The sequence below is a fragment of the Colossoma macropomum genome, unplaced genomic scaffold (assembly GCF_904425465.1).
Source record: "Colossoma macropomum unplaced genomic scaffold, Colossoma_macropomum, whole genome shotgun sequence".
Lineage (NCBI taxonomy): Eukaryota > Metazoa > Chordata > Actinopteri > Characiformes > Serrasalmidae > Colossoma > Colossoma macropomum.
Window position 1 is genome coordinate 14,371,900 of NW_023494784.1, and position 21,461 is coordinate 14,393,360.

At 38.0% G+C, this 21,461-nt stretch overlaps 3 protein-coding genes across 3 annotated transcripts in view; 1 reads left to right on the forward strand and 2 right to left on the reverse strand.

The window, feature by feature from the left end:
* The window catches only part of dcbld2 (discoidin, CUB and LCCL domain containing 2), a 29,514-nt gene extending 26,618 nt beyond the window's left edge, over positions 1 to 2,896 (forward strand). The window contains exon 15 of the mRNA XM_036571054.1: positions 102 to 2,896. Coding sequence (XP_036426947.1) covers positions 102 to 475 — 374 coding nt within the window. The 3' untranslated portion in view covers positions 476 to 2,896. The remainder of the gene's footprint in view (positions 1 to 101) is intronic.
* Positions 2,869 to 12,586, reverse strand: tmem30c (transmembrane protein 30C). The gene is made up of 7 exons (XM_036571180.1): positions 12,263 to 12,586; positions 10,250 to 10,366; positions 7,522 to 7,629; positions 5,469 to 5,559; positions 5,245 to 5,388; positions 4,740 to 4,952; positions 2,869 to 4,343 (listed from the first exon to the last, which is right to left on the reverse strand). Exons 1-7 carry the CDS (start codon positions 12,458 to 12,460, stop codon positions 4,156 to 4,158), a joined length of 1,059 nt encoding a protein of 352 aa, XP_036427073.1. The 5' UTR covers positions 12,461 to 12,586; the 3' UTR covers positions 2,869 to 4,155.
* A 2,148-nt stretch (positions 12,587 to 14,734) lies between these two features.
* cmss1 (cms1 ribosomal small subunit homolog) lies at positions 14,735 to 20,926 on the reverse strand. The gene is made up of 9 exons (XM_036571302.1): positions 20,832 to 20,926; positions 19,825 to 19,955; positions 19,479 to 19,556; positions 18,785 to 18,917; positions 16,995 to 17,054; positions 16,770 to 16,872; positions 16,533 to 16,681; positions 16,342 to 16,430; positions 14,735 to 15,024 (listed from the first exon to the last, which is right to left on the reverse strand). The coding sequence occupies exons 1-9, from the start codon at positions 20,887 to 20,889 to the stop codon at positions 14,941 to 14,943; spliced, it is 885 nt and encodes a 294-aa protein (XP_036427195.1). The 5' UTR covers positions 20,890 to 20,926; the 3' UTR covers positions 14,735 to 14,940.
* Between the last annotated feature and the right edge of the window lie 535 nt (positions 20,927 to 21,461).

Here is a 21,461-nt window from a genome sequence, read left to right on the forward strand (position 1 = left end):
CACACACACTCACTCATGCAGTCTATTTTTTTATATTCTGCAAAGACATGTGACAAGTATTTGTTCCGTTGTTCATGATAAATTCCAATCTGTTTCTCTAGAATACGCTCAGCCACTGGTAAGTGGTACCATGACCTCTCTGGGCCAGAGATCGACGTTTAAGCCGGAGGAAGGAGCTGACCCTGAGTATGATGCACCTTTGACCCCTGAACAATACCATGCCTATGCTGAACCCCTGCCTGCCTCCAGAGCAGAGTATGCCATTCCCATCACGATTGACAGAGTCAATCATGTATCAGGAGCCACTCTGGCCTTCCGGGGACCAAGTTTGCTGGCTCAAACAGACAGCAGCCAATCAGGAATGTCCATGTATGACACGCCCAAAAGCACATCTGACCAATCTGCACCAGCAGAAGGGCAGTTATACCAGGTGCCTCAGAATTCCCACAATACACCATGCAAAGAAATAGACTGACCAGTCACAGCATGGTAGCCAAGTCTGGGCTGAACTTTGACCCGAAGGAAAACAATCTTCCTCACAGAAAATGCAGACAAGTGTGTGCATGTGAGTGCATGGTTGTGTTTGTGTAAATGTCAAATGTTCCTGTCTTTTAAATAGCGTGCCATACCAGTCCTATCACTGAAATAACACACAAGAATGTCTAAGAGAGAGAGGATGACAAAGTTAGACAGGGAGACCGTTACACTACTGTTTTAGGGTGCCTCTATATGTAAGTCTGTGTCTAATTGTGTGTGTGTGTGTGTGTGTGTGTATGTTTGCATGCGTGCACAAGTGTGTTATATACACCAACCGGCCACTTTTAAGTTACACATACCTTGTATCTATACTCATTGTTCGTTTTATCAGCTCCATTTAACATACATGTGTCTGTCTGTGTGTGTTGTGGCATGTGCAGAGAAACAGACTATAGTGGGTAATTGTAGAACCTCAAAGTGCACCAATATGGTAAGTGAACAATGAGTGTAGATACAAGGAGGTATACATAATGAAGTGGCTGGTCGGTGTGTATGTGTGTGTGTGTGTGTGTGTGTGTGTGTACAGAACTGTGCAAAAAGCAGAGACTCCCCTTTGTCAGCATCAGTAAATAAGCAGAAAACAGAAAACTACACAGAAGGTTCACTATTTACATTTAGTTTATTTTTTCTGGGCTCTGTGGTTTCGTTCCATGATTCTGAGAACACTAGCAGCTTCTCTGTCTGATTGTCTTCTTTTTTGTGTATTTCTTTTTCCCAGTAACAGCTTCTTGACAGCTGCACATCTTTTCAGACGCATAGTGTGTTCTCATAGTAGAAGGAAAGTAGATTATTTTGTATCTGATCTCCTCAGAAATATTTCTTGAAAAATGAAAAACATGACTGGAAATGAAATAAACAAAGGGTGGTATTCGGCTTTTGCACAGTACTGTATGTGACTGTTCTCTGGCCATAAACTGTGAGTCCCTAAACATTTTCTTCATAGCTGAGAGGAGTCGGTCCCTTAGTCTTACTCACAAAATCCTTTCTGGTGAGAGGCAGTGGACAAAAACAAGCACCTGTATGTCCATTGGGTACTTCACACTGTTCTTTTCAGACTTATCTGGTGAACTGATTACTGTACTTCGTTTTTTCTATCACTTCCTTTGCCTCCACAAGTTTTGTCCAAAATCATCCCTTCCGTTTCCTCTATCTGACAGTGCCAATTTAAGAAAGTATTTTTAAGAAAGTAGATTTTTTAATAGGTTGCCTGTCCACTGCTAATTATCTACACAAGTTGGCTTCTAGTGTAAAGGCTCAGTAACGACAGACATAAGGTGTGTATATATATTGCTGAAAAATGATACAAATCCCTCTTCATCAGCTTCAGCGCTTTAGCTCTTTTGAGAAAGTTTTTTTCATCCTCATCCATGCAAAAGTATGTTTATTAATCCTGCTTTCACACCCATCTCACAGAATGAAAAAAAAAAACCTGTCACTGTTCTCAAAGCCAATAGTGCTTTGTATTTATTTGAGTTTGTTTTTTTTTATTTCCTGCTGAGATATGACAGCAATGTAGAGTGCCCAAACCACTAACAGCCCAAAGCTAAGCTGTCCAGCGCTCATGGATGCACTGTTGTCATAGATACACTGTTGCCGTGCAATGCCTTTCCAAATGTGACACTTTCGTGATGACTTTAAATAATACGAAATGAAGTTGCCAATGTGCTTGCCAGACAGGATTCACAGAGGACTTTGACTGAATACATTTTACTGTGCTTTAGTCTCCAATGCCAAATAATGGTGAACGGGTCCAATGTAATCAGCCAGCCAGCAATGTAATGTTCTCATGTTAGACCAAATGTTGCCTTTAGGCAAGGTTACATTCTGACCAATATGTGTGATTTTCTTTAAACCTTTAATAGTTGATTGAACACTAATGCTACAATCATATCTCCACTTGAAATGGTAAGCCTGCAGTTAAATTAGAGATGAAAAGTGTGTTTTATGGTACTAAGATTGAATGTTCAGTTTAGAATATTAACAAGCAGAATCTCTGCTTTTCACTGATCTTGTGACACAGCAGTGGAGGTCATGAACACATAGTCCGCCTTGATGTTTCACAGTGTTCTAATGTCCACAAGGGCTGATAGTTTGAATGTGGGTGTCCAAACTGTGTATCCATGTCTTTGTCGGTGTATGTTTCTGTGCACTGTATTCATGAATGTTTCTGTGTGTGTGTGTGTGTGTGTGTGTGTGTGTGTGTGTGCGCGTGTGTGTGTATTTGTATGCATCATGTGTATGTGTGTCTGCTATTCACTGTAAATGGTTTTCTGAATTATGGATGGTACTGTAGAATGACTGTATAGAAAAAAATGAATTTAAAATGGCAAATTAAAGTTTTAATAAAAAATATAATTTACTTGTCTTCCCAGCATACATTATGTACAATCTTGACATAAGGAGACTATTACGCTTATTGAAAAGCAAGAATAAAGAAATCCCACCTTATAGACACAGTAGCCCCAAGCAGAAAAACACACTTGTACACACAGGTGGTTCCGATCACCCTCTTAATTAAAGTAGGCTACCAGTATTTAGCGTTTTGCTAAATTCCAAGATAAATTCCAAGATCCAACTGAAGTATAATGACACAAAATTATATGCATCTTACAAAAGTTTAACAAAAATGTAGTACATTTCATAGCGTGCTCTGTGATTTTAGTCTCTTATGCCTTATGTTTCAGCTGCTCTCTGCTGGATAAAAGTGGGAATTACAAGCAATGGTGATAGGTTTTTACTGTGATCTTCTTAAATGGATGATCTAGGACAATTATAAATCTGTGAATTTGCTCCACATGCTCTTACCTGGTGGGCAATGTTGCAAAAAAAAGAAATTATATTACTTGAAGACTTCTTGATACACCATTCATATAACAATACTACTCTATTAGCTTAGTTAGCAATGCAACACCACTGCTATCTGCAAGTGGTCTAATTCATCATGGAGCATGTAATTGGTCAGTGTTCTAAAAATACTGATGATCACTAATTTGTTCAGGAAATTGTAATTCATCATAATACAATTAACATAGTCAAATCGCCTACCCTACTTTTCATAGCCCATCACATTAAGAAGCTGTTTGGCAAGTTCTATATTCCAGCACGGTGGGATTAACAAGGTTTGGCATATTTTGTAAAAGCCAGAGTAGTACATACAGGATTACGTAAAACAAAATAGTTTCCAAAGAAGAACACCCCCTTCCAGATTTACTTTTTTTTTATTACCATTATTAACATTCTATATATAAAATGCACCTGTAGGTTCACTAGTCATTTTAGATAGTAAATAAAAAAGCTATTTATGTACTGCAGATATTAGAACCTATGGGTCCTCTCATTGTAAAGAAAATCTGACTCAGTGACTCTCTACAATGAACCATTTCACTTCAAACCACTCTGAATGACTTCATTCACATCTCAGTGACTGAATTATGCAGATATTTTTAATCTGTGGAATTTCCATTTAACGTAGTGAGCAACAATAAAATTCTGTTCTAACTTTAAATTAATCAGCTTAGTGCTAAGATGATGTACTGCATATTTGTCCTTAATCTTCTTCGCACCTCTCCATGTTCGTATGGTCCTTTTTAAAACTCCTTATCTTATTCGTCCATTCTTTCACTCCTCCATGTTCTTACCACTGCGGCCCACCTTTACAAAGACCACGGTGAGAACGATGGCTGCTATAAAGATCAGCCCTCCACTCACCAGGTACGCAATGGGCAGGAAGTGGTTCTGTCCACCAAACCAACTCACAGTAGAAAGCACCACTTCCTTTCTGCCCTGAAAATATTGAACAGGGAAATCTGGTGTCAGCAGTCAAGGATCAGTTGAAGGCTACTGTTCTTAAACACATCTCAGTATGCTACATTTTTTTAATTACACCACAATGTGTAGATACATCTGAAGAAAGAGCTCTGCTTAAAAATGTTAAAAAATGGAAAAACTATGCTGCATATCAGCCATCCTGAAGCCTGAACTTTGTCCATATGTTTTTTAGGATAACTGTACATCATATAATGACATAAACCATATAAGCATGTCTGTTTGACATTACATAACAACTATGGTTGCAGACAAGTTTGTGATCATTGAGGAATACTGTAAATGTGATTCTTTGCCAAACTATCACCTTAAACATCTTCCTAGCTAAAAATACTACCTTCCTCTGTGAGTGATGGCTCTAGGTACAATAAGGATACTATAGCTGATGGCAATGCTGTAGTTTCCCTCGGGCAGGCCATATGAGAAGGAGGTGTGAGCACGGTTCAGAATGCCATAGAGCTTTTTGAAGTTGGGGAAGGCTGCCTCTCTCATCCACACAATTAAATCATCATTTATGAAACCATTGTTGTTAGGGTCAGCAAGGTCCAGCTCATATACCGGCTGGTGCCAGAATAATGGCTGTGCAGTACCTGAGGCAAGGAAACATAGGTTTATAGGAAGTACAATGCCAGTCAAAAAGTTTTTTTTTACTATATTCCACATTTTAGAATAATATTAAAGACATCGAAGCTATGAAAATAACAGCAAAATGTGAAAAAGGGAAACATTAAAACCAGGAAGCCCGCTTTTGTTACAGCTTTGCACATTGTCTCAAGCAATTTCGTGAGGAGCATTTAAGCATCAGCTTTGGATCACCTGATTAAACGTCTAAAACTGTTTGCATGCATGCCTATGTGTGTTTCTGTATGTGTAGTCATGCACCTTGGAAGGCCTGCTGGAGTGTCGTGTTTGTCGAGGGGTTGCGGAACTTTACATTTTTGTCCGTGTACCAGGTGATTCCCTTCCTGTACAGTGGAACGACGACGGCATCATCAGCAGGTGGATGGTACATTAGTGTGAAAGAATCTAAATTCAAAACAGACAAACAAACAAAGTGACTTACCATAAAAAAACAGATGGCCAATATACTAGCAAATGATTCCTACCATTGAACATGCTGTTAGCCACGGCACCACAGGGAGCGATAGGCACTGCATTTTCATCATAAGCAAACGGCTCACAGTATGAACTGGGGGACTGCAGGAGACATTACAAGGAGTGGGCAATTTGGCAAAAATACAACATCATGATATTTTTTCATGAGATATATATTTTTAAGATAAATGATATGCATCCCAATATTTCATTTTTCTAACGTTTGATAAGTATGATAAGAACAGACAAGAAATAACATTTAAAAATATGATCAAAAACTATGAATACAATGATTTTTGTAGCCCTTTCCATAATTGGCACATAATAATAAATATCATCATACTGCCCACCTCTATTCTGATGGTGGCATTACACTAATGGTTTGAGATTGTTTATGCCTAGATATGTTTAGTAGCCGAAGTTCACTTCTTTAGTTTTGCACTGCAACTAGGAGGCTAATAGAGCGAACAATGGAATCTTATAGTCATCAGGCTGGTATTGTGCAAATTGCATGCCTAAATCATCACATACCTGCTTAATCCTGTACTGAGCTGATACATAATCTTACAGAGAATTACCTATGTGGTTTCTGACAATTTATTACATGTCACATATCTTAAAAAACAGTAGTAGCAGCTTTCTTGAAGCCTGAATTTTGTTGGCAGTTTTGTCAATTTTTGTATGTAACAGCTCTAGGGGAAAACTATAAAAGATAACTTCAGACACCAAATATGGCTTGACTGATCAACTATATTTGGGGTAATGTACACTATACAGACGAACGTATTGGGACATCCCTTCTAATCATTGAGTTCATTGAGATGGATAAAATCAAGCACATAGTCTTGCAATCTTTATAGACAAACACTGGCAGTAGAATGGGTCATACTGAAGAGCTCCTTGACTTTAAACATGTCACTGTCAAAGGATGCCACCTCTGCCACAAGTCAGTTTGTGCTGCTAGATCTGCAATTGTAAGTGCTATTATTGTGAAATGGAGCATCTAGGAGCAACAATTCAGCCACAAAGTGGTATAGACCGCACAAACTCACAGAGCGGGGCAGCCAAGTGTTGAAGCACACACTGCCTATCCTCTAATGAATCACTCACTAAAGAGTTCTAAATTGCCTCTGGAAGCAACATCAGCAAAAGAACTGCACATTAGGAGCATCACAAAATGAGTTTCCATGGCCGAGCAGCTGCACACCAGGCTAAAATCAAAATGCACAATGCCAAGAGTCGGGAGTGGGAATGGTGTAAAGCAAACCACCACTGGACTCTGGAGAAGTGGAAACGTATTTTGTGGAGTGATGAATTACACTTCTCTATCTAGCTGTCTGATGGACGAGACTGGGTTTGGCAAATGTCAGGAGAATGTTAGCTGTCTGACGGCATTGTGTCATGTGTAAAGTTTGGTGGAAGAGGAATAATGCCATGGGTTAGGGTTAGGGTTTTTCAGGGGTTGGCCTAGGCCCCTTAGTTCCAGTGAAGGGAAACACCAATGTTTTAACATACAAAGACATTTTGGACAATTGTATGCTTCCAACTTTGTAGGAACAGTTTGGGAAAGGCTGTTTTCTGTTCCAGCATGACTGTGCCCCAGTGCACAAAGCAAAGTCCATAAAGGCATGGCTAGGTGAGTTTGGTGTGGAAGAATTTGACTGGCCCGCTCAGAGCCCTGACCTTAACCCCAACTCCATATTAATGCCTATGACTTTAGAATGGGATGTCATAAAAGCTCCTGGAGGTGTAATGTGTATATGTCCCAATACTTTTGTCCATATATTGTATCTTGTGTATAATAAATAAAACTACAAATTAAATTTTTGCTCGAACTATAGCTTTAATGCACATGGCTTAAAAACAAGAGAAATGAGAGAGGTGAGAGGATGATGAGGCTGAACTGCAGTGATTGGCATATAGACTAGGGACTTGCTGGAGAAAAGAACTAATAAAGGAAACTCTTCGAATCCAGAACTACTCTTGACATGATGAGAAATGGAAAGGGACAAGCAAAGGCAGCAGAAGAAAGAGACAGTGGAAGAGGAAAAGAGACAGAGCTACCTTTAGGCTGTTCTTTCTCCCAACCAGCTGGGCATCGTCGCGGGAGTTCATGTACCTGCGCAGGTTCTGGTGGAAATTTATCAGGCCATAGTAGACGAACACATCCCCCTGAGAGACAACACAACATCAGATATTTTTCCTCTATCTGACAGCTCTTCAACAGAACAAGAAGAGGACAAGAGTAAATATCAGCAACAAAAATATGGTACACTGTCTTCGAAGAAACAGCTAGGCCAGAAAACAAATTTGTACAATTTTAGCTGATCAGCCAAGACATGTTTGGTCTTAGCAATTGCTTTTTTAGTTTTGTACTGGAGCCATGAGGCTAAAGTAGCAAGTAACGAAAGCATACCCAACAATTAGCATTGAGCAAACTGCACTGTATGACATGCAGTAATAGGGAGCATGTTCACAGGGCCCTATGGTCAGTTCTTCGTATGATGCATCATACCTCAGTATTGTTGCTAGTTGTGTAGCCATTAGCTTCCTAACTAGCAAGCTGGCAGAATAATGAACAAAGTTGTGATGCTATAAAATCCGATCAGGGATTCCTAGTAGGTGAAATTAGTGAGGTGAAGTTGACAAGCGCATGTCAAAAACAGTTTTTAAATAGAGGGAAGATGTTGTCACTGAGCAAGTGCTCAAAGTTTCCATTGTTAGCACAAAAACTTTGGTAATGTTTTGCAACATTGTTCAAATGAAAATATAACAAAAACATTGAAATCACTGAACCGATTATCATTCTTGCTTAATGAAATGTTTTGAAATGTGTTTTAATAAGGGAATCTATTTGGAAGCAGCATGTAAATAAACACAATTTCAGATATTCTTTACTGAACATATACCATGCACCTTTATAAATATGTAGAATTATGGATGTTGCTCTCATTTGTTGCATGTTGCAGATACACCGATCAGGCATAACATTTATGACCACCTCCTTGTTTCTACACTCATTGTCCATTTTATCAGCTCCACTTACTATATGGGTGCACTTTGTAGTTCTACAATTACAGACTGTAGTCCATCTGTTTCTATGCATACTTTGTTAGCCCCTTTTTACCCTGTTCTTCAGTGGTCAGGACCCCCATGGACCCTCACAGAGCAGGTACTATTTGGGTGGTGGATCATTCTCAGCACTGCAGTAACACTGATGTGGTGGTGGTGTGTTAGTGTGTATTGTACTGGTATGAGTGGATCAGACACAGTAGCTCATCTGCTGCTGCACGGTTTGTGTTGGTCATCCTCTAGTCCTTCATCAGTGGTCACAGGACGCTGCCCACAGGACACTGTTGGCTGGATATTTTTGGTTGGTGGACTATTCTCAGACCAGCAGTGACACTGAGATGTTTAAAAACTCCAGCAGCACTACTGTGTCTGATCCACTCAGACCAGCGCAACACACACTAACACACCACCACTAAGTCAGTGTTACTGCAGTGCTGAGAATGATCCACCACCCAAATAGTACCTGCTCTGTGAGGGTCCATGGGGGTCCTGACCTCTGAAGAACAGGGTGAAAGGGGGCTAACAAAGTATGCAGAGAAACAGATGGACTACAGTCTGTAATTGTAGAAGTACAAAGTGCACCCATATAGTAAGTGCAGCTGATAAAATGGACAATGAGCGTAGAAACAAGAAGGTGGTCATAATGTTATGCCTGATCGGTGGATATGATTGAGGCAACATGATGAAGAGACAGAGCTATAAATGTCAATGAGGAAACACATGGCTTGGAAACACAGGTCTGTTTCCAAAACTACAAAGAAGGAACATAGGGCCCTGGAGGCACAGGGCTGTTTCATTAAATTACACTTGGCATAGAATAAAAAACCCTGCCCCATATGGCCTTTCCAGCATTCCTGGATTCAGTATTAGACATGCAGTGAGTAAGTACTATCAACCTAGCAGATATAATACATATTATGCAAGTGTAAAGCTTTAAAATGTCTTAATTGCTAGTGTCTTGATTAAGTCACAGGGAGCACTGTGCCTTTTGCAATAAACTATGGGTACAGTTACTCTAGACAGTATGCACTATAGTTGCAATATAAAGATTTTTTGCCCTCTGCATTCAATAATTGAAATGAAAAGAACTCTGACAGCTGATCTGCTTGAAGCTGAAAGAAGGGTCTGCAGATGAGTAGCTTCTGTCAAATCTAAAGAATTGTCCTGTCAAATCTAAAGAATGCTCTCTAGACAAGAGCACAGGCAGGAAATGTAGATTTTCATGAGTGAAATCGACCCATTTTGAAGTTTTGTTTCTGAATATATGCTCATTTCCTCTGACAATAGCGAATGTCTCTATAGTAAGTAATGGAAAATGGATTTCTGAGGTTTAGTTGTTGTGTGTATGAAAAAAATAAAATGGAACAAACTCTCAAAGTTGCTTGAGCTCTTCAGAAAGAGCTCTCTTAATTAAAAAATAATAAATAAAAACATTACTACAAAAGCAACTGGTTTGAAACCATAATACATTTTAAAGCTAAGACTGTGGTTTCTCAGTAACAAAGACAGTGATACAAAACAGCAATTGGGATTGGGCTTAATGTAAAATGGAAAGAGAACAGAATTGAACTTGGCAACTTAGTCATAAGGACTTGGAACTTGAGGAGAAGATGCAAGATGCCCTTTCCTTAATCAGTAAATCTTATTCTATTCTCTATTACAGATAAATGCATGGTATCTTATCTCTTTAGCCATAACTCTTACGCATGCACAAACATACCTGGAAGGTCTTTGGGACATTGAAGTTGATTACACAGTCACAATTCATTTTGGCTTTGGTGGGATCGTTGCGCATCTCAGAGCAAGTGGCACATGCTCCAGCATCTGTGTAGTCAATCTAGTAGACAAAAAATGTCATAAAGCCACGTACTCTATCTACATTACCAGTGTTCACTTTTTAAAGACTTACTTAGCAATGACACTAGTGACTAGAGTGATGAGAACCTTAACACATCAACTGAATTTAAAGGAACCATGTCCTATATTTTACATATATTTTATTGTTTCCCCCAAAGTTATGATGTCTCTGTAGGCTTATGTATTAAAACAGCCATAATCCATTTCTACATGAAAGTTTTCTAACCTCTTGCACAATTATATGGGTACTTTTGGTTCTGTGCCTTCAAGACTGTTATACGTAAATGACCTCTGTTCTGACTGGCTACGCTGTTTTGTTCCTCATTGAAAAAGCAGCCTGGGCTCAAACACTTCTTCTAACCTCAATGGGAACAGACAGAGCTACTCTGCTGTATGCTGAATAGGTAGATATATGTTAAAATCACTCATTTTTATGACATCCCTAAAATAAATGAATTCAAAATGTTCTGTTCCATATTTTTGTGGAGGGATTACTTGGATCAATAGAAGCAGAAAATGCAACCAACTTCTAACACTGAACTTGGAAGTGTGGAAAAACACTCCCGCAGATTTCTTTAAAAAAATGAAAGTAAGTCTCCCAAAAGAAATGGAATCTGCAGTAAAGGCAAAGAGCGGACATGCTAAATACTTATAAATTTGATATTATATTAAATTGTTGAGGTTTCTGTGTAATTTTCTGTTAAACACATATTTTGTGAAAATTAATAACTTGTACTTGGTAGCTGTTCTGACTGTAAATTAGATTAACTTTTTTTGACTTTTTGCACAGTAAGCTATATAATAACAGATTCTCTGTCTATAAAGACATTTGACAATTATAAAAAAATACATTTCCATAGCACTCTTCCAAGAGATAATAAATGGCCATGTATTACCATTTACAAAATGCATAAAGTGCTCGATATAAAGAAATATAGGGAAAAATTGCACTAGCAAAAATTTGGTAAATGTTTGCTTAATAGTCTCAAGTCAGTTAAAAAGCATTCATTGTTGCATGGCCATGGACAAAAATCTCCTTCACTTTTACTGTAACATGAGTAAGGGTTAAAAAGTAACCCTTTTAATAAAAGGCTTTTTAATTTTTAGAAGCAAATTAATTTTACAGGAAAATTAATGCTATTCATAGAAGACCTTCATCAGAGACTCAATACCCACATGGCTGTGCTCTTATCTTTTTTGTACATATAGAATGTCTTTAGTTAGTGAGCATTCAGCAAGATTCTTTAATGTAGCACCAATCAGATCTCAATACATTGTAGCCTTAAAATGAAAATAAATTACCTGACCGATTTCTACTTCCTGGAAAAGGTGAGCGATATAACTGAATGATACTTGAAGACATTTTCATGATGGATGACAAGTATCGCAATCTGTTGTGTTTCAAAGGTTTTCACACAAGTGAAAATGAATAAAACACACCAGAAAAACACTAGTGCCACATTTTGAAAAGGCTGTGATCACAAGTATTAAAAAAAGTTTAAAAAAGGTAGTAGAAAACAGAATGGGAAAAAAATACTATTCTATTTCTTAATTGATATCTTTATGAAATCATTTATTAAAAAGACTTGTTACTATGCAGTTACTATACTGGCTATTGTTTACATGCTGTCCATGTTTTTTATTTTTGGAATACATATACTCATTCAGCGTAGCAGTGTTGACAATATCCTCGACAAACTCAAAAAAGCACACTATGGTGGACATTACCATAATAATGACAACATATCATATCAGCCACTCCTACTTGTGGCACAAACATAGATGATCTTTATTTGATCTACTTTAAACCTTGATTATAAGTTTTAGGTAGGCCTATATGTTTGTACACCACACAATTAGACACAGAGTGGCTCACCTTCAGCTGGTGTGTGTTCTGGACAGTGATGAGCAGCCAAACACCCAGTAGCACGCACACGAGTGCGAGGAAGTAGAAGACGGGCAGCACGGTGTGTGGAGTGAGGGAGGGAGACCAGGCTGGCAGCCTCTGCTGTTTAAACGCAGAGTTGTCAGGCCTTCGAGCAAAGGGCCCCGCGCCCGCACGCACCTTACCCATCAACACACGCCCAAACACCTACTAAATACTTAAAATGCTGGATTAAAAAAAAACGCGAATTGAACAGGTTTTTGTCTTCTGTCTCTTTATCACTTCCTCCAAGTGGTTTTCCCAGCACCCAATGCGAGTGTGTGAACTTTGTAACAAGGTCCTGTTACTTATTAACCATATGCACAGTGTATTTTTATACAATGTCAGGATGCGGGGTCATGTATACAGTCATATGTAAATCTTGGGTGCCCCCCAAAAACCCATGCACATCCTGTACAGAGAATGTATATCGTAATGCACAATTTATTTGTTGAATTTATCAGAAATAAAAAATAAATAAATAAATATGTGGCCTGTGCAAACATTATGGAAAATTTTAGATTTTATTTTTTCCATTATGTTTAATGTGCCACTGCTGAAGGTAACGTATTTTCACTTAGGAAATCAACAAATATAATTTGACAGGGAACACTGAAATTTTTGACTGCAGGTCCTTTGTGTACTGTTATATTAAATAATGTACTACAATTCAAAAGTTTGGAATCACTTAATATTTTAATATTTTGTTATTTTATGTACAATAACAACTTACGTAATGTAGATTTAAATGCTGTAAACTAGACATTAAATAATTTACTTTTTTTAAATTTCTGTCAAGTTGATTGATACTTTAGATGTACAAGGGATTATGTATATTTATTTATTATAAATAAATCCAATTTAAAATCATCTACAGCTCTGTACATCACTCTGGACACATCTAAAATGCATTCATTCTTTATTTTTCTTAAATCAGCATCCTATTAATAATTTGTAATAATTAGTATAAAATATCTAAACTTGTTAAGTTGCACTGAATCATTTTTGCCATTTATCTGGTACCATACTGATTTTACATTATTGCAAACAATTGGGCTTATTCATCAATATCTTTTCAAGTTTTTCCTTAAATTTGTTCTTGAGAAAGGTCCTAAGAAAAACTGTCAGATTCATGACGTGTTCTTAAACTGCAGAATTATTTGCACTTTTGCACTCTTAAGTGTGTGTAGATTTAGCTCTTACCTAAGAACACATCCCAATAAAGAAGGTGAATGTCAGAATTGTTATGAAAACAGTGTAAGTGGGTTTTAAGAAGAAATTTCTTCTTGAGAACAGTTGGTGAATGAGCCCCATTGATTCCAAACCTTTGACCAGTAGTGTAGATATACAAGTACATTGTCCTGAATCTACTCTCATTGTCCATTTTATCAGCTCCACTTTATAGTTCTACAATTACAGACTGTTCATCTGTTTCTCTGCATACTTTGTTAGCCCCCTTTCACCCTGTTTGTCAGGACTCCCACAGGACCACCATAGAGCAGGTATTACTTGGGTGGTCACTTTAGCACTGCAGTGACACTGATGTGATGGTGACATGCTAGTGTTGGTATGAGTGGATCAGACACAGCAGTGCTGCTGGAGTTTTTAAACACTGTGTCCACTCACTGTCTCCTTTATTAGACACTCCTACCTTGTCAGTCCACCTTGCAGATCTAAAGTCAGAGATGACAGCTCATTTGTTGCTGTACATTTTGTGTTAGTCATCCTCTAGTCCTTCATCAGCGGTCACAGGACACTTCCCAGATGATGTTGTTTGCTGTTTGTTTTTTGGTTGGTGGACTATTCTCAGACTTGCAGTGACACAGAGTTGTTTAAAAATTCCAGTATCGCTGCTGTGTCTGATCCACTCATACCAGCACAACACACAAAATATACCACCACGACATCAGTGTCACAGCAGTGCTGAACATGACCAAAACACCAAAAACAACATCTAAAACACACACACACACACACACAAAAAAAACCCCCACCAAAATAACACCTGCTCTGTGGTGGTCCAGAGTGTCACAGAACAGAGTGAAAGTGGGCTAACCAAATATGCAGAGAAACAAATGGATTCCAATCTGTAGAACTGGTAGAGTAAGTGACCTAATAGAGACCTAATAATAGACCTCACTAAGTTGTTTTTATCAGGTTTTGCAACAAAGTCATGACATTTTTATCCTTAAAACATACAAAACCACACACACCCTCCTCTTAAGCTTAAATCCTCTCTGTACTCCAAACATCCTTTTCTCATTATGAGTTATCCTCTTCTCATTAGGCTGTGTGTGTATGCAGGGATGTAAAAGGATGTTGTGACAACAAAGGTTTCCTGCTGTGAATTTAAACACACAACTTTCAACTCATCACATCACAGTGAGAGGGATTCTCTACAGGCAAGAGAACCAAACTGACAAGTTCTTTGTCCAATGGCATGTGTTTATTTTTAGGTGTCAAACAACAGTGGAGTGTGTGTTTGCTTGGAACACACACAGCTGGGTTTTTGCTCAGAACTAAAAATATACAACAATACACAACAAAGCTTTTAGCAAATAATAATAATAATTAAAAAATCGCAGATGTATTGGTGGTATTGAGAAGCAGACAGGAATAACAGTGCACCTTCAGAACAGTCCTATTTTAACAGCTCCTCCTAGGCACTTCTTAATGACTCCACTCTCCATCAGTTTGAGAAAATCCTTCTTCACCTGCAGCACAAAGCAGAGAGAAGTGTTTGTGAGACGAGCCACTACATGCAGTAGTTGATACTGCAAGGTTTACAATGGCTGCTACTGTTAGACTCAGGCACATTTAGGTTCAATTTATTCAAAAGTACAGCATATTGATTTGTATTTTGTATTGTGGAAGTGTACTCTGACTAATTTTGAGATTTGAGTATCTATAAGAGTTTATGTGAACAGATTTTTAGCTAAACAAATAAACAGAAGTGGGGTTGGGGGGCTTCGGCAGCTATCAACTCTTACTCATATTACAAAAACAGGTGTACTAGTCTTAGCAGGCCATAAATTAGCACACAAAGTAAATTTAGAAATAAGCAAAGGTATACATCTGAAAACATGTTTTATTTCTCAAAGAAACAATAGAAGGAAAACTTTTGGTCACTGCAGATTAAATCAGTATGTTTTCTTCATGGTTTGAATAAAGGAGACTGGTAGTTTGGATGAATTAACACTAGAACTAACCAGCGCAGCAATAGATGGTGATGTTTTTTCCTCTTCACTGGATGTGCTCCAACATGCAAGATCGATTCTTGGCTAGCCTGTACTTAACCTAAATAAAACCACAGCTTCCCCGCCTCCACAATCACATTTCAAATAAAAATCTGGCAGTCTCTGCCAAAAACCTAAAACTAGGCCATTGTTGGATCTTCCTACACAACAATTATCCAAAACATATGTCCAAATCCACACAAAAATAACGTAATGGACACATCTCATCAAGCATTATAGTATAGGAGAAGGTTCATTGCTGTTTTGTTAGCAAAGGGACGTTGTACAAAGTAATAAACACAGTGGTGCCAATAACTGACATGTTCCATTTAAAAATATTTTTTGATCAGGGTTTTGTTTTCTTGGCCTCAATCTATTTTAAATAAAGTTCAGAATTTTTTCTTAGATTTTCGGTGGGTTCTCTCAAAGTACTCTGTGACAGAGATGGAGAGGGACAAATAGAGGCTTAGATAGCTAGAGACTTCAAAATATATAACCAGTCAGGTGTTTATCCCTAAAACCCTGACAGCACTCATCCAACAGACTGGCTATATACACATACAAAATAAAAAATAATTTAAAATTAATAACACACTCCAAATGTCTTGACAAAAACCGAGCTGTGTGCTACAATTTCATATTAGATCGAATGGGCTTTTTACCAGTATCTTGTCCGACAAAGCAACAGTAGATATGACAGAACACCACTGTACATCACAGTATCATATTGTTTTTGCAGTGTGGTTCATGATGCACTTCAACAATAAAATATGTGACAAAGTGAGTGAGTGTTACCTCTGGTATGTCAATCATTCTCCTCTGTTTCTGGTCTCTGTAATTCCAGTCCAGCACAAGACAATGCAGGGCTTGCAGGTTTATGCCCTCTAGAGGCAAATGGTCAAACAGGGTAAAATTAGTGTAATTAACAAATGAAAAAGCTCAAAGTGTTTTATAAAAACATTTTCAAAGCATGTAGGCAAGCTAACCTTTCTCTATTAGGGCAGCCACTCTGCCTGGAGTGCCTATGCCGATGTGAACCACACCTTTACTCAGGAGCTTGATCTGATCCTCTATTTTGATGTGCTTGGCAAAGAGCTTTACCACTTTAGCGTCTCCCTTAAATGTAGTCAGCTGCCTTAAAACAATATGGAGATAACCATTAACGCTACACATGAACACATACAGATTCTCTTAAAATGGGAGAGAAAAAAGCTTGCACTAACTTGATGAGATCAATAGTTCGAACAGCGGAGCTACAGATGATGAGCAGTAAGACAGAGCATGTCTGCGTGTGCTGCTTCTGTACTTTAGCCCACTTAGGACAAACTTCACAAGAGAAAAGGGAAAAAAAAGCTTTCATGAAAACATAGATCAAAAAGCACTTCACTGTGCCTTAAGAAATGGCAAACAACTACATTTTTGCAAACAAGTGTAGTGTTTGTACACACCTTCTTTGAGGTAGGACGACAAGCTGTGTGTAAGGTCATTACTCGTCAGGAAACATGACTCTGAAAGAAAAATTACACAGCTAAAATCATCTCTTGCAGTTAATAAAATATTTTAGGGCTGCAACTACTAATCCCTGTTATAAATAACAATAAAAAATGTTACTGGTTAGTTGGCTTGATGTCACTGCATGCTTCATTCACATGTACGGACAAAGAGTACTGTTCAAGGTTATGCAAGATACGGGAACATTTCAGTTTAAAATGATTTGAAAATACGATTTCCTGTAAGACATGTAAAACCGAGCACAAGCTTGATGTCAGTGCCATTGTCATGACCGAGCAACTACAGAAAACAAATTCACGGCAGAAAATGATTTAACCTCAGTATGCTAGAAATTGTTGTCAAAACTTAAAATATAGCATGTTGTTTGTGCCCTAATGCACAAGCTACTCATTCACACCGATTTTTTTTCTCTATGGTTTGGCCTTTCAGGCTCACAAACACAGCATTTTAAGGGTAACTGAATGCTTAGTTTGTCAAAAATGCTCTCCAGAATGTCAATTTTAAAAACTCCTTTTGATGTGTTTTCACTTACATAGTTATTGTTGTTTGACAAGTGGTGAACATGCTTTCAGACACCAAGTCTGACATGGCTGATGGCCAGGCTGTTTCTTTGTGCTCGCTAATATAAAGTTTGATTATATGATGTTACTAACCACACAAATTAACAAATGAGAAATCATTTGAACAGCAACAGAAAGGTTTTCTATAATCCAAATACCTCCACAATAGTGTTTGGGCTGCAATGTGAACATTCATTATGAATGTGAATGAATATGAATAGTTCTTTCATTATTTCTACTTTCACACTGAGTAAAACAGTGTTAATTAGGGCAATCCACAAGATCTATAACCACGCCCTTGATAAAATATGATTTAGAATGTAGGGTCCTTGTATTTTTAATCTGTCAAAAGAAACATTGTGTTTGATGAGAAATATTTAGTTATTGAAAGAGTACTAGCTACACCTTCTCTTTTTCTGATTAATTAAAGCCGTAATGCATGATTAATCGATTATGGAAATCATTGTTATTTGCAGCTATAAAATAAAGACGGTGAGTTGCAAGTTCTTACAGTCATCTATCTTGTACCTACATACACTAACCATTTTATCCAGTACACAGATGCATCTTGTAGGTATCCAATTACTGACCATGGCTCATTTGTTGCTGCACAGTTTCAGTCCCTCTCTACCCTGTATGTCAATAGAATGGGACCACCATAGGACCACTGCTGACCAGAGTGGTGGACCTCTTACAGCACAGCAGTGAGACCAACACAGTAGTGGCATGTTAATGTATTGTAGTGTGTTAAAGAAATGTTGTTATTGTGAAGGGCAGGGGGAGTAACTGCCTAGTATGTGTGTGAGAGGAGAACTGAAAGCCACTGTGAAAAAGTAGAGAAAACTATTCTTATGTACTGCTGTGGCCAACAACAGCTGAAGATTAAAGCACCATGACTTGTGGGAAAGCTCTGTCTCTTAATAGCAGTGAACATTAAAGTATGTTTTGCTGGCATGAATGTATCAGGTGCAGTGGCACTGCTAGAAACACAAACGGTCACTGCTTGGTTTAAAACAGTCAACAATAAATATCCAGCCAACAGTGGTCCTAGAAAAAGACGAGCTATGGTGTCTATTTGTACACCAACAAGGTAGACATGTCTAATAAAGCAGCCAGTAAATGTGCAGCTGTATTTAGACTTCAAAAGTTGACAGTGACTGACTGACCCGGCAGACTGAGCTCCTCTTGTTCAATAACAGACCGTGTTGCACCAAAATGCTTCTGCAGAAGGCCTCTCAGGTCACCTGGAGAGCCTGCCACAGGCTCTGAACTTGACAACACATCTGTGATAGTCTTCTTCTAAACACAGAAATGGATGCAATGTTTTTACAAGGCATGATATGACAGAGTTACTTTGTCTCACATTATCACAGCCCAGTGACCCATCAGTGGTATAGAATGACAACAATTTGTAAAACTATCCACAGAAGTCAATGTTGTATTTATAATCCAAGCACCACCAAATGTAGGTAAAATACAGGCACTCCTATTTATTCACACCTGTGGGACGTTTCACCAATCACAAGTATGCACAACTACTGCAGACGGGCTGAATGAGGATGCATTTGGCTTATTTTCATACAACTGTTGGTGCGTTGCTTTTCCTTACAGGTAACAGTTACTTTCAAAGAGAAATTATTATAATTTAGTATGCGCATATGAACAATCACCAATCAATGCATATGTCTCTTTTATATTGCCAATAACTACAGTCGTAAGTTTTCAGTGACAAACTGAAGCATCCAGCCATAAAAAAAATCCAAGTTTTCTATTCATTATGTATATCAGTAAAGTAAAGGCCTATATCCCTAAACAGTACCATAAGGAGAATGAGACGCAAGGAGACACAGTGATCTTTACCTTTCGTCTCTTTTTAGGCTTCTTGGCATCTGTCTCTTCCTCTCCTTTTGTCTCTTCGTTAGTAATGAAACATTCTTTCTGTAAACAATATTACAATAGAACTGTAATTTCTACCACATAACATTTTATTATTCCAAATGTCAAAGATAAGTACATACATAAGACATGTTTGTAAGAAAATTCTTTTTCTTTAGAGGCTAGTGTTACAACACTGGCTGTTTCCACATTTTTGAAGCTATGTTAGTAACCACGTGACAGAATGTTAAAAGAAGCATACAGTTCAACTCATATAAAAGTCTCAATAACTAAGTGAACTGAAACATAACCTAAGTATGAGTATATTTACCTGTATGGTCTTTTTTTTCTTTGCTTTGTCTGGTTTCTGTGATTTAATTTTTCTTTTCTTCGCTTTTTGCTCTGTGGGCTCCTCTACTGTTGCCTGTGTGTCCTGTATGTCCCCCTCGACATCTGACACACCTGACTGGGACAAGTCAAACTTTATTAGGTAAAAGGAACAGATTTTTCAAAATGTCTGCATAATTAAGTCAAACGGTCATTCAGTGATTTGATGAAATGGTACACTGTAGATAAATCACATCAACTCAGTTTTACAAAGGCAGAAATAGGAACCAGGAGTTGCAATGTCTATAACACAAATATAGCCATTTTATTTACTATCCAAAATGGCCAGTGAACCTAAATTGTTTTCTCAGTTTTTAGATGTAATGTTGATATTGGTAAAGTAGGTGTAAATCTGGAAAAACACGTTTTCTTTTGGGGATTAATTTGCCTTGTAACGACCTGCATGTACAACTCCACCATGAATAGCTGTTAAAAAAATAAACTAAATGTGTATGTATTTGTAACTACTTCATGTAATAGGTTATTGTGATGCTGCTTCTAAAGGTATTAAACATTTGAGATGTCATTGAAAAACTGTTGGAACTCCTGTAATAGCAACGGACCTGAAGCTTTCATTTTGCCGTACAGCTATGGACTACACTAAACCAAGTCCAGTCGCAACAGCGCCGTGCGAGATCTCCAACCACGTGCGTGCGAGTCTGAAACGAGGCTATAATGAGTTCCGTAAATTAGTATAGGACTACAAATTCATAAAACAAAAACTACATCTAAGACCTGGCGAGAGGGTCTTAAAGGCGTAGACTTCATTAACTCCCTTTTGTTGGTAGTAGCTACTTTACCTGTAACGTTAATCCCTAGGCTAAATCTAAATCTAGAGAACACCGGTTCGAATTGCTTAGAATAAAATGCCGTGACCCGCAGTGTCACTTGCGTATAATGAGATCATATGTTACCCAGCCAAATTCAGAATATATATAAGAAACAGCTGACCTGAATTTTCAGAATTTTCGTCTTTAGTCCACCACTCGTCTCCTAAATCGTCCCCCATTGCTGCCTGCAAAGCTGTGTTTGTGTTCGCGATTGCAGATTCGAGCTACGAGTGAGCGAGCAATGGGGAGAGAACATGAACAACTTCGGTCACAAACACTATATTAAAATAAATATACATACACGATCGAGATTAAAATAGAAATAGCATACATGTATACTGGCCTGTAATAGCACATTAAAACGTTCTGATATTTTAAAACTTTTGAGGAATCTGTGGAGCTCTGACAAACCATGCAAAAGCCACTGGAGGTGTGTGTGTGTGTGTGTGTGTATGTTTGTAATAGCGGGAGTTGAAAAGCGTTTCAAAGGCAGCTGTTCATGATAGTGAATGTTAAAAACGTCCAGCAGTTCAGTGGATTTCAGTGGAAGTTCACTTATTAAATATCTGAACCAACACGGTTATTATATATTTGCGTATACAAGCGTATGTGTGTTGTTGGTATATTTTATTTTACAATTATTTTATTGTCGTATTTTATAAACACAGTCAGTTGAAGAGAAAACCGCAGCAAAACAAAAACGTCGATGTGAGGTTATCAGCACAGCACCAAATAGCATCATCTCCTACAG